Raw genomic sequence first — 14365 nt, forward strand, 5'->3', positions numbered from 1 at the left:
TTCTCTACCTCCCCCACCAGTGAAAAGGCAAGTAATATGATACTCATTGTATATGTGAAGTCATGCAAAACATATTTCCATATTAGCCATGTTTAAGAAAAAAAGAAAGTGAAAAAAGTATGCTTTAGTCTGCACTCAGAGTTCATCACTTCTCTCTCTGGAGGTGGATGACATTTTTCATCATGAGTCCTTTGGAACAGTGAAAGCACTAAGACCTCAAAGAGCTTTTCCTTCTCTGCCCCTCCCCTATCAGTAATTAGGATATGTGAATGACCTGTTTGACGAAATTGTAAACTTCCATAGAACAACTTGGTTCAATTGAATCAACATATATTAAACTGTGCATAGGCAATGAAACCATGTCTTATAATTAGAAATGATAATAAGATCTCATTTATTTAATAATAATAAAATGAAAAAAATCACATTTATATAGCACTTTTCAATTTATCAAATCCTAATTTAGCAAGTGTTTTCTCTACAGCAACTCTGAGATAGATAGCATAGGCATTATTATTTCTGTTTTATAGATAAGAAAACTGAGGCCAGAGAGGTTAAATGATTTGCCCAAGATCAAGCTACTGAGCAGAAAAGCCAGGTCTTCTGATAAAAGTCCTTACAAATGCATTGTCCAGCTTTCTTTGACAATACTCCTTATAAATACGTGTGTGTGTGTGTGTTTGTGTGTGTATATATGTATGTATATGTATATGCATATATGTGTGTGTGTATGTGTGTGTGTGTGTGTGTAACTACTTCCAGGAATAATAGACTCCTTCAACTGATACCCAAATGTGTAACAAAAAGAAAAAAAAAGGTTTCTTTTTTAATTGGTATGAAATTGTCTCCAACAAATTTCAAAACTTGTTCCTACCTTTCCTGCAGTCTCTGAGTCCTAGTGTTCCAGGACATGGTCAACTAGTCAGTTTTCCCTTCTCTATCTTCTTTGTGATTTTAGACTTCAGGTAGATCCCCTTCCAGGCTTCCTATTTCTCTAGTGAAGAGGGCTCCATCTTCTGTCTTTCTAGGTAGCCTTCCTTTCCCTCTCCCTTTCTTTCCTTCCTCCCAGCAAAATATAACACTAGTATCTTGAAATTGGGAGAGACCTTAGAGATCATCTGTGCCCCGAGCTCCCACACCATAATCCCCCAGAGAACATCTCTGACAGGTGGTCATTTGGCCCCTACTTGAGCACTTCCAGGGAAATGTTCAGATAGGTCCAAAGAAGACTGAGACACATTTATGAACTATAATGAGATATTGAAAGAATCTAGAGGGTTGGAGGCACATCCTTAATCTTCTGAATTTGACATCTGAGGGAATAATTACTCCTTTCCATCATTCATCCTTTGCTGCCCCTGTCAGACATGGCATAATGATGATTACAATTATTCCAAGTGCTTTTACATACATTATCTCATTTGATCCTTGCAGTCACCCTACTAAGTAGAATAGGCATTATTATCCCCATTTTGTAGAAAAGAAAATTGAGGCCTGAAAGGGTTAAAAAACTTGCCCCAAATCACACAGTAGGGATAGAAGCCAAGCCAGAATTATAATCCAGTCTGTGTTTACTTCCAAACCAGTGTTCTGTATGGACTGTTGAGTTGATGTAGTGTAGCACATTCATATAGTTTGATATCCAGGAGAAAATGATTCCCCAATCCCACCATTTTTAGATAAAAATGGACTACAGCAGAGGTGACTTGCCCTCATAGACTCTGGGAGTAATCAATCATTCCACTTGTTTGGGCTTCAAATTCTGCCCTTTGGGTGGTACTACCGGTACTAGGAGGTAATTGTATTTTTCCCATTCTTTTAATAAACCCTCTAAATACCACTCAAAGATCAGGTATGTTCCATACCAGTGTTGGAAGTGAGGAAAACAAAAACAAAGAAAAGCCAGAGCTTATCATGATTCTGACTCCCTCCTAAACTGGCTGTGTCATCTTCACCCTCCTTTAGGGAAAGGAGGAAATAGTAACATTGAAACACACAGAAGAGATTGGACACACCAGAAAAGACTTCTTTCCTGTCTATGTCCCCTCCCTTCCATAAGTTTTAAGACTTGAAGGAAGCCACTTAGCCATCTACTTCTCATCTTCTAGGTCAGCTCCTCTGAAGGAAGAAAGAGATAAGGACCTTGACAAGACTACCAATGAGAACAAGGGATGTGTCAAGGATCATCAATAGGGCGTCCCACAATCTGGGTATACTACTTTTTTGTAGTGGAAATAGCACTGGACCTTGAGTTAGGTGATCCAAATTCAAATCCCATCTTTGCCACTGACTGACTGCTCATCCTCAATTTCCTTGAATCTCTATTTACAGATTTATAAAATGAGGATGGTAATACTTGCAATGACCATCTCACAGAGTTGCTTTGAAGAGCAAATGAGATGACATATGTACAGTGCTTGATAAACTTTCGAGATGAATATAAATATAAGCTATTATTCCTTTTGTCATCTTATTTAATGCTCATAATAGATTTATGCTGTAGATAGGACAAATATTGAGACAGTCATCTCTCAGATAAGGAAACAAGCGCAGAGAGGATAAATAACTTGCCCAGGATCATCTAGCTAGTTAATGGTCAAGGCAAGAGTCAACGGTAGAGCTTCAGTCACAGAATCATAGATTTATAGTTGGGAGGTACCTCAGAGGCCATCAAATCCAACATTCTCATTTTACAACAAGGAAAGTAAGACACAGTGAAGTTAAGTTTTGCCCAGGTTCGCACAGCTAGGAAGTATCTGAGAGTAGATGTGAAACAGACTATACTCCTAATTGACTCCATTAGCCACTATGTAGTTTTGAGATTTTAAGGGGCTTTGGACTAGATACTCATCCCATCAGCTGGAGATAACTTTTAGTTGACATCCCACTGATGGGTTGGATCATTGCATTATCACTTCATAGATAAGGCACACTTGTCAGTCTGAACACACAGGACTAGATATACGGCATCTACTCTTCAGTCTGATTGTATGAAGACCACAATGCCATATAATGATGATGAGGATGATGATGATCATTTTTATAGTGCTTCAAGGTGAGCAAAGCCGTTTACAAACATCTCATTTTTATCTTCATAGCGACACTAGGACGTAGGTGCTTTTAAGTATCTCCATTTTACAGATAAGGAAGCTGAGGCTGATAGGCTAAATGATTTGCTTAAGGTCATATAGCTAATAAATAGTTTGAGGCAGAATTTAAGTCCAAGTCTTCCTGACTCTAGTTCCAGCACTCTATCCATTGTACCACCTAGCTGTCTAAATCTAGACCCAATCTTTTTCCTGAACTCAGGGCCCATATTACCACATGCCTCCTGGACACTCCACAAGTCTGAAACCAGATTTGTTCTTTTCCCTAATCCCAGCCCTATCCCTTCTTCATAGTTCCTTCTTTCTATGGAGGACACCACTCATGTTCTAGTCACCCATGTCACCTTGAAGTCATCCTAGACTTTTCTCCTATCTCACAGGCCATATCCATCAATGACTTACCTTTTCCCTTCACTTCATCTCTTTCTTTGTCCCTTTATCTCCTCTCATGTAGCCACTACCTTAGTTCAAGCTATTATCATCTCTCACATGAGCTTCTGAACTGGTGTTCCTACTTTTAGTCTCCTTTACAATGCATCCTTAATACAACCACCAAAAAAAAATATCCCTAGGCACTGATTTCTCCATGTTATTCCCCTGCCCAAAAGTCTTCAGTGGCTTTCTATTGCCTCCAGTACAAAATAGAAACACAATCTGACCATGATCCGACTTCCCAGAGAGATTTCATATTAATCAATCAACTAGAATTTTTCAGGTACCTACTATGTATCAGGCACTGTGCTAAGTGCTTAGGGATACAAAGAAAGGCAAAAGTGGCCTTCACACATTCTGTGTTCCAACCAAGCTGGATTAATAGCTCTGCCTTGAATCCAGCCTTCCATCTCCATTCATACCTTTGCACACATGTTTTTTTCTACATGCCTCAAATGCATCCCCTCCTCATCCCCACCTTATGTTCATTTAAGGTTCTGTTCAGAACAGACAATAAACAACAAACAATAGTAAAACCACTTTTGACTCAGTTGTTAGCGATCTCTCCTTCCTTAAATTACCTTGTGTTCCCTTGTTTATGGATCTTTTATATCCCTCAGCAAAATGCTCGAGAGTAGGGATTGCTTTTGTCCCAGTGCCTTGTGCATGGTTCCAATAAGTGCCTAATAAATGTTGATTGAATTCAGTTGGATTTCATAGCATCTATACTTCAGTCTGACTGCATAGGTTCCAAAGTCATTACTGTCTATTTTAGCGCTGGGGCAAGATTTACAAATCAGGTCGTCAAATCACCTTTCAAAAATAAATGCATTTGGAGGAAGAAAGATCCCAGGGCACTGCTCAGTAATGGGGAGACGGAGCTGTAGTCCAACACATGACTGCTGTTGTGGAGGCTCTCTGCTAAAGGGTAAGAATAGTGGATGAGAAGGATCTTCCTTGAAATATGACCATGTGATAGCTTCCAATTTCAATGAATTGGTCTTGATAACTTAATAACTAAATGCTAATATTATTGGTTTCTATATTGAAGATTTGTTGTAAGCACTGTGAGTGATCTCTAAATTTCAATATCCTGGACAAATCCCTAGTGGCCTCATCCTAGGTAGGTATAGTTCTGATAATACCTTTGCTGAGCAACAATGATAATAATAATAGCATCTGTATAGTGCTTCAAGGCTTACAAAGTGCTTTACAAACATCATATGATTTTATCTTCACAAAAAGATGGGTGTCATTATTACCCTCATTTTATATGTAAGGAAACTGAGGCAGGCAGCTGTTATGTGACTTGCTCAGGGTCACACAGCCAGTAAGTGTGTCTGAGGCTGGATTTGAACCTAGGTCTTCCTGACTGCAGGTCCAGCATTCTAGCCATGGCACCACCTGGCTCCCCCTGTACAGGACCACGTTATTTATAGTTCCCAGTTCTTAGTTTACTGTATAGGAACTCATATCCACTATATTCTCATCCCTCAGCCAGATTTGCAGTCTCACGTATTCTACAGCTCTATGTCTTTGTGTGACCATACATCATCCTTCATCTAATCCCTTTCCTCAGGACGATCAGATATTGACAGCATCCAGCCCTCAGTACAACTTGCAGAACCCCACCTCATATACAGCACAATCATCCTTCCACTTAATTATATAGAAACACGTTTTCTACAAAATCTACTCTTTAGTCAGGCTGTACAGGACTAAATGTTGTCTTTTCATGGAATTCAGGGGATGGGCCAATGGTAGGTTCATTTGATGATGTATCTGTCTATCTGGTGATAATAGCAAGGGGTAGTAAAAGCAACCAGACTGTTCATATCAAGTCAAGAAGTATTGACTGGATACCCATTGTAGTACTAGTATGGTGCTAGGATTGTTGCCTGGGCTCTGACCTCCTCATTACCCATTTGTTCAGAGGTTTTCTGATCAGAACATCTAAAACATGGAATAAGTATATGCATACATGTGATGCATCTACCATAGTAGTTAGCCAGGGGAGGGGGTTATTCTTTTTACATTGAGGAAACTGAGGTTGAGAAGGCCAAGAAGTGGTGGCCAATTCAGGGACGTACACATGAGTGTAAAGCGGATAACAGGTTCTTAGGTCATCCAACAGCCCAGGTTGTCCTCAGCATCTGGATGGCCCATGGGCTCACTAACTCATTCTTTTGATTGCTCTTTCATTAATTTTTTTTATCCCTCTGTATTCTCTTTATTATAGAGAATAGCAGATTACTAGAGCTGTAAGGGACTTTAACAATCACCTATTTTCATCTTATTTTATCTGAAGAAACTGAGGTTCGGATAGGTAGAGAGACCTGCTATCTAAGTCTCCCTTTCTGAATTTTTTTTTCTCTCTCACCTAGACATAGCCACAGCACTATGGTGACATAGATAGACATACATCCTCTCCGTCAGATGCAAGGGGGACTGATCTCTCCCCTTAAAAAATAACCCCAGAAGTGCATATATTCGCTCCTCAAACCTTAATAACTAGTCATCTGGAAAGACCCCCTACAAAGAATGGGAACATGCTACAAAATCTGTGTTTTGATCCCTCAGATTCCCTGTGTGAAAACATTTCGAAGGTGTCAGGTAGGGTTAGAGGTAGACTGTCCTAGATGCAAACATCAGGAAAGCTGTCACATCCAAGGTCAAAAAGGTCCTCCCCATGGGGAATGGCTGGTTAGTTGTAGAACCATAGGCAACATCTCTCTGCCCTACCCCCTTCGTAAGAGGAATGCTTCAAGGGGCTTCATTTTCTTCTGTTTCTCCTTCACTGTCTCAATTTCCCTTCCAGCCTACCTGTGAGTCATTTTGTTTTCCAAGAAAGCCTCATTCCCAGGGAATTAGGGTGGAGGGGCATGGAAGGAGAAAGAGATCTCTCCCTATTTGGTTTTATCCTTTCCTCCCATTTTCTTTCCCATCTTGCGACCTTGTCTCTGCCTTCCCACCATCTTTCTCCTCTCCTACCTTTCTGTTATTTCTTCTCTCCCCAATGACATAAGCTAAAAGCCCCTGTAATGGGAAAGGCTCAGGAGGAATTTAGGGAGTGAGCCGCCAGACTCCACCCCAAACGAAGCATCCTCCCCTGAAGGGTAAGAGTTAAGCTTCCCTCCCTGCATCCCTCTTCTTCCTCCCGCTTCCCCCTCTCCCCCTCCACTGCCTTTGAGTCCCGCAGCTAGGCCCTGGGCTGACCTTCACTGGCTGGGAGGACATACTGCGCATGCCTAGCCCTGCTCCCGGCTCTCTGCTGCCCGGGGACCCTAGAGCGGAGGGAGGGAGGGCGGGAGGGAGGTGGCTGCTGCTGCCCGGGAGAGACGTGCCCCCCACGCACACACACCGCACACGCAGTGTCCCCTGCCCACGATGCCGGGGAGGGGGAGGGAGGGCGCGCCTTCCGAGGGCCGGAGCATCCAGGGACCCCAGCCTCCGCTCCCCTACTCGGGGAGAGAGAGAAGCTTTGCCATTTGGTGCTCGAGTGAGTGAAGGAGAGATGGGGGGACGGCAGGGGGGACTTCGGCTTTGCTGCAGCTGCAGAGCCAGGGCGGGGGGCCTGCCTCAGGACCTCTCCCGAAGCGGGGGCCCAGGCACAGCACCCTCACCCAAGCCCCGTTCCTGCGCCCCCCAGCCTCTCCCAGCCCTCGCTGAGTCACTGCGTGGGGGGGATGTCCCTGCGGGATTGAGAGGGAGCCCCCGAAGTGATGCCTGGCTTTCTCAGGTGCCCCCTCTCTCCATCCTTGTAGGATATAGCCGGGCAGGGGGCAGGGGGCTCGTTGTAACCTGCCTCCGAGACCCAGACCCGGTCTGGCGCTCCTGGAGCCTGTCTGAAGAAAGTGTGGGGGAGGGGGATAGAATGGCCACGTGTGCCCATGGATATGCCCCGGTGACTGGCTGCATCGAGAGCGTGTACCTCCTTGGGGGTGCATGCCCGTGTGTTGCCCTGGGATTCCCCTATGAATACGTACACAATTCCTCAATACATACACATTTACATGCAGAACTACTAGTCTGTAGTCATGTGCTTTGTGTTGGGTTATAGCCTGAATGGGGCCATCTTTGAGAGCCCCTGTGCTACATGTGTGTTGTTCATGGTGAGTGTGCACGTTGATGTAGTCCAGGGAGGGCTCTGGCATATCAGGAGAAGCATCCTCTAGCCTCAGCAGCGGTTCTGGGAGAAAGGTCTGGGACCTTGAAGCAGGAGTGATGGTGGGCCTTTGACCTCTACCCAGCCCCATCTTCCTGCCCATTCCTATTTCTTGATCTTTAGGTACCATCTCAAGCCTGGCCAGGGCATCAGTCCCTTTAGCAGAATATACAAATAGCGCTCCTCTCCCTACAAAAGCCTGGATGTCTCTCTGTCTCTTAACTTCCCCTGGGACTTATGCTAGGGTTGGACATCCTTCCTACTTTTTCTTTCTCCCTTCTTCTCCCTCCTTCCACACACCCCCTCCCAGTCAGAAGCAGGAATTGTTTCTTGTCTTTTTGGTGGTCTTATCCCCCTCACCTAGCACCATTTTGCACATAGCAGGTGCTTGACAAAGTTTTTGTTGAATTGAACTTTATTTTGCCCAATGCCTGGACGTATCCCATGGTCTGATACTCCCTATCCCAGAAACCATCACAGAGCTCATATATCCCTCAGGATGAAAAGTACTAGAAACAAACTGGATCTCAGTGCTGTGAAATGGGGAGCTGGCTCCTACCACATGCCTTGAATGAATTTCATCCTCATCTCCATCTCTCAGAATGCTTGTCTTCTTTCAGGGCTCCTTCAGGTATCATTTCCTCTAAGAAGCCTTTCGTCATTCAGGCATTGGTGCTCTCTCCCTCCTCAAATGCCTTGAATTGTAATTATTCCTGTACATGGTGTATCTCTCTGACAGAAGGTAAGCTCCTTGGGAGCAAGGGCTGATTCATTGTCTTCACATTCCTACTGCATTGGATTGAGTTTATAGATTGAAGGAGATGGTGAAATATAGTAGAACATAAAGAGACCCCCTTATCCTGAAGGAAATTGCAGGCTGGGTTTTTGAGACAAGATATACAACCAGAATGATGAAAGAACAAACACTTTAATTTTTCAGTTAAGTGTTAAATCATGTGGTACAGACAGTGAATGTAAAATGAGACAGAAAGAGAAGGCCAGTTTAGGCTTCAAGGAATATAGGTAGAACTTGAACTAGGTCTCAAAGGGTGGGCAGAGATTAGATAAGAGACCACTACCAGTGAGGATGCCAGCATGAATTTCTCATGTGAGTGTATGAATGGGGATGATGTGTTTGGGGGGCCAATGGGCAGACTGGCCTCGATGATACATAGGATTGTGTTGGGGAGGAGAAAGAAATAAGATATAGGGGAGAGGAGGACAATCCCTATTCTCCTGAAGTTTTGGAGGGAAGGGGAGGAGAGCCACCATAGGTAGCAACCTTTTCTTATTCCAGAGTTCTTAATCTTTTTTTTTTTTTATAGTATCTTTCCCTTTGGTAGTCTGGTGAAGACCTTCTTCTCAGAAAAATGTTTTTAAATATTGGAGGAAATACCAAATTTCAATTAGAGGCTAGTGAAGATGATGATGTGGTTTTTTTTCCATCCAAGTTCACAGACCCTTGAAATCTGTACAAAGAATCCTTGGACCTCCTAATCCAGTCCATTCCGTACATTTATATACACAGCCATTGTGGCTTTTGCTGGCTGAAAAGTATTCCTTTCCAGGAATTATTCTATTCTGATTTGAGGGGGGCATCTAAATAAACAAAGAAAAAGCCCTTTGGGAGAATCTCATATTCAAGTGTCCAAGTGTCTTGCTTCTTCCTTTTGGGATTGGCACAGCTGCACACAGAGGGGACTGTGGTGGCTGTGTAAATCTGTGGATGGACAAGAAACCAGGCAATGGCAGAAGGAAAGGCAGGCAGTGGGCAAAACAGACTGACTAAGCTCTGTTGTTCTTTCAGTGGAATCTGTGACTGTCTGGTTGAGTTGGAGCACCAAAAGGAAGTAGGATTTTGACTTAGTTTAGCCATGCTAACTGTTCCTGTCCTCAGGTTGATTTTGGAGGTTAGAGAACCTCTACAGGACTACCTTTGGTCCCTGGTGGCTCTGGCATCTAGCAGCACTGATGGGGGAGAAAAGCTGGTGGGAACAGGGGGTGGGAGTCAGAGGACAGGGAAAGGGTCAGCAGCTTCCTTGCAGAGGCTAGAACTCACAGATTAGTTCCTCTTGTTTCCTGTCCTTCCTCCACTCCCTGGCCTCTCCCTCCCACACAAACCCTTTTCTCAGGCTCCCTAAGACCAAACCACACCTTCCCAGACAGCTTTTCTATGCTTTTGGAACCTACAGTCGTCCCAGTGGGACTTGGGTGCCTGGGATGGCAGCTGCAGTGTCCTCTCCACTGTTCCCTCCATTCTCAGGCCCCCAAGGCCAGAGAGATAGGACCTCTGGAGGCCAAGGCCCTCCTACTGCATGGTACTCTCATCCTTCCTGCCCTCTCTCTTCTCTCTTCACATTCTCCCTGTTCTCAGGCCCTCTCTCCTCGTCTGTTTTTCCTAAATATTTCCGTTAAGCCTTCTCTTTCTCACTTAGAGACACCAACAGAGACTTACATATCCAGAAATAGATGCATACACTTATAAACAGGCCGAAATACACAGCACATGGTCAGTCTCATACATGGACATCTGAATGCTCACATAGACAGACCACAGGCTCACATACATAGTTCTAAGCACAAAGATAAACACAGAAAAGCACGTAGACGCATGAACAAGTCTTCACGCATGCACGAAGGCATCCATGCACACACACACACGCACGCACACACACACACACAAAGGGGATGCATTCACAAAGATGTGTGCACACACAAGGAGACACACACATTCACCTAGGCTGTCTCCCACACAGCCCTGCACACCACCCCCTGCTGCTGCCTCCCTGCCCTGGTGCGGACGGTGCTCTTCCATTCTTGGTCTCATGCTGGAGTGTTTGCCAGTGAATGTTTCCCTGCTTTGGCCTGCCAGGTCTCTGGGGGAAAGAGCCTTAGAAATGCAGCAGGAACAACTTGGGGAGGGAAGGGGGGGAAAGTTGGAAGTGATTGTTCTTCTCCCGGCTCTCTCGGCGAATTCCCTAACCCAGAAACTATTTGCGGAGCCGGCCCCCGGGCGGCTGAGCCCCGGTCCCCAGCCTCCACTCTCCCATCCTCCCCAGCCCTCCCTTCCCTCCCCTCGCCCCTCGCCCCCTCCAGCCAGGCCTCAGGGCTGCCAAGTCGAGCCAAGCACAGACGGTATTTTCAGCTCGCCTCCCCGCTTATCTGCGCTGTTTGGACAGCGAGGTTTAAAAAGGCAGGATTTTCTGTCCCCACCGAGTAAACAGCCAGACCCCGGGCAGCCCGGACTATTTCTGTCTTATCAGTGCAGGAATGCGGCAGCGGCAGCGGCGGCGGCGGCGGCGGCAGTGGTGGCAGCAGCTGAGCAGGAGCGGCGTGGGCCGTGGGCCGTCAGGGCAGCCCTGAAGGGGCCCCCCTCCCCACTCCGCTCTAGTAGAAGTGTGAGAGAGCCCAGCAGGACTCAGAGGGGAGAGTTGGAGGAAAAAAAAAGGCAGAAAAGGGAAAGAAAGAGGAAGAGAGAGAGAGAGAGTGTGTGTGAGAGAGAGGAGCGGCTGAGCCCACCCCGATGGCCGCGGACGAAGTTACTGGAGGGGCGCGCAAAGCCACGAAAAGCAAACTTTTTGAGTTTCTGGTCCATGGGGTGGTGAGTGGGGGAAAGTTAGCGGGGGAGGGTGAGTGAGCTGGCTCCGGCTGAATGGAGGGATGGCCGGGAGGGGCCGGGCGGGCCCCTCGGCTCTGGGGGCGGGGGGTGCCAGGGACGCCTCAGAGCCTGGACCATCTTGGGGTGGATGGGGATGGGCAGAGAGGGGGCGAGGCGCCCGCTCCTTGGAGACCCGGGGAATACGTGGGGAGGGGGTTAGGGGAAGAATGGGGACAGTCCCAGGTAGGGGCATCCCCTCCGTGACCCCAAACTTAGTCTGTGACCCTGGCCACTCTCTCCCTCCTGGCCCGGGAGAAAACACGGCTGTCGGAGCTGGGACATCAGCGTTGGGTGTCCCTTGCTCCTGAGACTCGGGAGTGAGGAGCAGGTGACTTAGAGGGAGCTGTGAGCGGGAGAAATGCCCAGCACCCAAAGAGGCGTCCGGGCGAGGCCTAGGCAACCTCAGCATCTTGGCTGAGGGAGATGGTGGGAGAGCTCCCGGAGCCCCTGTCCCAGGAGATGGGTGCACACTGCCGATGCCTGCCTTTGGAGGTCTGGGGCTGTTGGAGATTGAGAGTTCTCCTAGCAGACTGCAAGATGTGCCCAGGTCCTCAAAGGTGTGAAGAGGTACCCCCCTGCTTGGGGACCTGGAGGGAGAGTGAGAGCAGAGTCACCATCCAGAGGGGAGATTGTGATGGCAGGGGCAGAGCAGGAAAGATGGAATCTCAGAAAGGCCAGGGTACATACACATCTGAAGAAAAGACTCCAGAGAAGAAACGGAATGGTCTGGGGTATGTGGGTTATGGAACTGAGTCAGTAGAGGATGTGTATGAGGGGAACTGATGGAAATGATTCATGGGGGGGCAGGCATGGCATCCCCTGGTGGGGAATAGGTAATGATGATAGGAGAAGAAGGTGTATTCAGGTCCCCTCATTTTTTAGAGGAAATTGATTTAAAAGACCAAATTTGGGATTTGCCCCCAGTGGAAATCCCCTTTTAGGTTATGGCAAATTCTGTAGAATCTAAGTAGTTCTCTTTGGCTCCCTAGCGAGGAGATCTGCAGCTCCCCAATTCTTTTGGGGGCAAAAGAGGTCCTCTGACAAAGGAGGAATAGCTCTGCCAAGTGGTGAAAGGCCCGGGGTGTCCTTTGGACTTGACTTCTATGTCTTCTACTTCTGGAGCCGCTCACCCTCAGGGAAGGCTATTTGGAGGAAACTCACCCCAAGAATACTAAGCCTCAAGGCCATTTCCAAATGAAGCCTCTTTGAGAAAATGGGCATGGGGCATGTGATTAATGTGTCTAACAAGGGAATGATGTGACCAACTTAGAGCATCAACTCTCATGCTGTGAACTTCCAAGACCAGTACCCCGCGGGCTTGCCTCCCTCCAGAGACCAGGCAGTCCTCTGTGAGTCTGTTCTGTGGGTGGGGAAGGGGAATCTGAGGCTCCAAGAAGGACTTACTCTGAATATCCATGACCAAACAACCCACCTCAGAAGTGTGAGTGACAGGACCATCAGGGCTTCCTAGGAGGCTGGGGGAGGGGGAGAAGGGAGAGTTAGCACTGGAGGAAGGGGGTCTGTTGTGGGGAAATGACTACCCCTCTCTCCCTCCCTTCAGGATTCTCTTATACTGAGTCCTTTTAGTATCTTGGCTTTAAGAGAGATGGGCAGAGACAGCTGGCCTCAAGTAGGGGGAGGGGAGATTAGGGTTAGGGATATTCTGGGGCAGAGGAGAGTTGGCTGCTCTGGGGGCATCAGGCCCAGTATATAGGCACTTCCTTGTGACTCAAAGGCAGCTGTACTCCTGGGAGGGGAGAACTCAGGCTAGAACTGGTAATTTCATGAGAAGATGACAGGTGCAAAGAATCTTTAACCTCCCTCTCTCTTTGCTTGACCCTGACTATCTCCCTTCTCCCTCTTTGTAGTCTCTGGATTCCCTTGCTCCCCACTCCTCCCTCCCCCAAATCTTTTTCTAGGGCTTGGACAATTGGGGTTAATGAGCATGTAGATCACTTCATTCACTCATTTGCATCTCATTTGCATGTCATCTGACCACCCAGGGACAGGGATGCTGATTTCTGCCTTATCTCCTTCCCCAAGGCCCCTGTGATCCCTGACTGTCTTGAGTGGCAGGACTTGATTCCGGGTGGGGGCTAGGGGAAGGTAGGAAGGGCAATTGGGGGAACCTCAAAGAGCTGTGGGAAACTAGAATCTTTGGAAGAAGTTGAGGAAACCTGGACAAATTGTAGTCCTCAAACATATTTTCCCCACCTTGTCAAACTGAAGTGGACTCCAGCAAGGTCAAGACCTGCTCTGCAGCTTTTACAGAATCTACTTCTAGCTCTGACCTGTCCCAGACTCTTTCTTTGATCCAACATTCTGACTTACCTTAATACCACCTCTGACTTTGTCTTTGGATACTGTAGTATATTGGATACTATCTTCCATCATCCCCAGATGAAAAAAGAAATGGGGAAACCCAACAAGATCCCATCTCTGATCTATCCTCCAGTATGTTCAAAAGAAAGCTGCTGGTCTCCTATTTCTCTATGCTCCCCTTTTCTCAGAATATAAATCAGGATTGGAGCAGAGTATCATGTGGAAAGTAGGGTTTCAGAAAGTAGAGGAATGGGGATTTGAGTCAGATGATTTAAAGCCAAGGAACAAAAAACAGGGTACAACAGAGACCTGGAAATAGAGTTCATTGAGGAGGTAGAAAGCATGCCATTTTAGGATCCAGTATTGGGCCATACATCAATATGAATCCTAGTCAGCTTCCAGGGGCATCAGGTCCGATAAATGGAAGTAGTTCAAAAAGCTTACATTCCATAGTAGGGCTTCCATCTTTCACTGATTTCTAAACTCCCCTAATCGCTGACCCCAGTCAGAGGCACAGAACTCTCCAAGCTTCTTGGCTCATTAAGCTATCTTAGTTTCTTGGATTCAGAGAACTGCCATATCCAGTCCCTAAATACCTGTCTTCCTTCCTCTGCTGCAGCCACCATTGCACCCATTTCCCTCTTTCCCTTCTACCCCCTCTAGACCACAAGAGTGCATTTT

At 46.6% G+C, this 14365-nt stretch overlaps 1 protein-coding gene across 3 annotated transcripts in view; it reads left to right on the forward strand.

The window, feature by feature from the left end:
• Positions 1-14365, forward strand: part of SMARCD3 (SWI/SNF related BAF chromatin remodeling complex subunit D3) — a 45981-nt gene that overhangs the window by 22240 nt on the left and 9376 nt on the right. Inside the window, exon 3 of one of the 3 annotated variants that reach the window (XM_072652196.1) lies at positions 10968-11102. The exons of 1 other annotated variant lie outside the window; for it this stretch is intronic. In XM_072652196.1, coding sequence (XP_072508297.1) covers positions 10968-11102 — 135 coding nt within the window. Of the gene's footprint in view, positions 1-10967; positions 11306-14365 lie in introns of those variants that run through there. One more of the 3 variants, XM_072652194.1, reaches the window with a different exon arrangement.

The sequence above is a fragment of the Notamacropus eugenii genome, chromosome 3, assembly GCF_028372415.1.
Source record: "Notamacropus eugenii isolate mMacEug1 chromosome 3, mMacEug1.pri_v2, whole genome shotgun sequence".
NCBI classification, from domain to species: Eukaryota; Metazoa; Chordata; class Mammalia; order Diprotodontia; family Macropodidae; genus Notamacropus; species Notamacropus eugenii.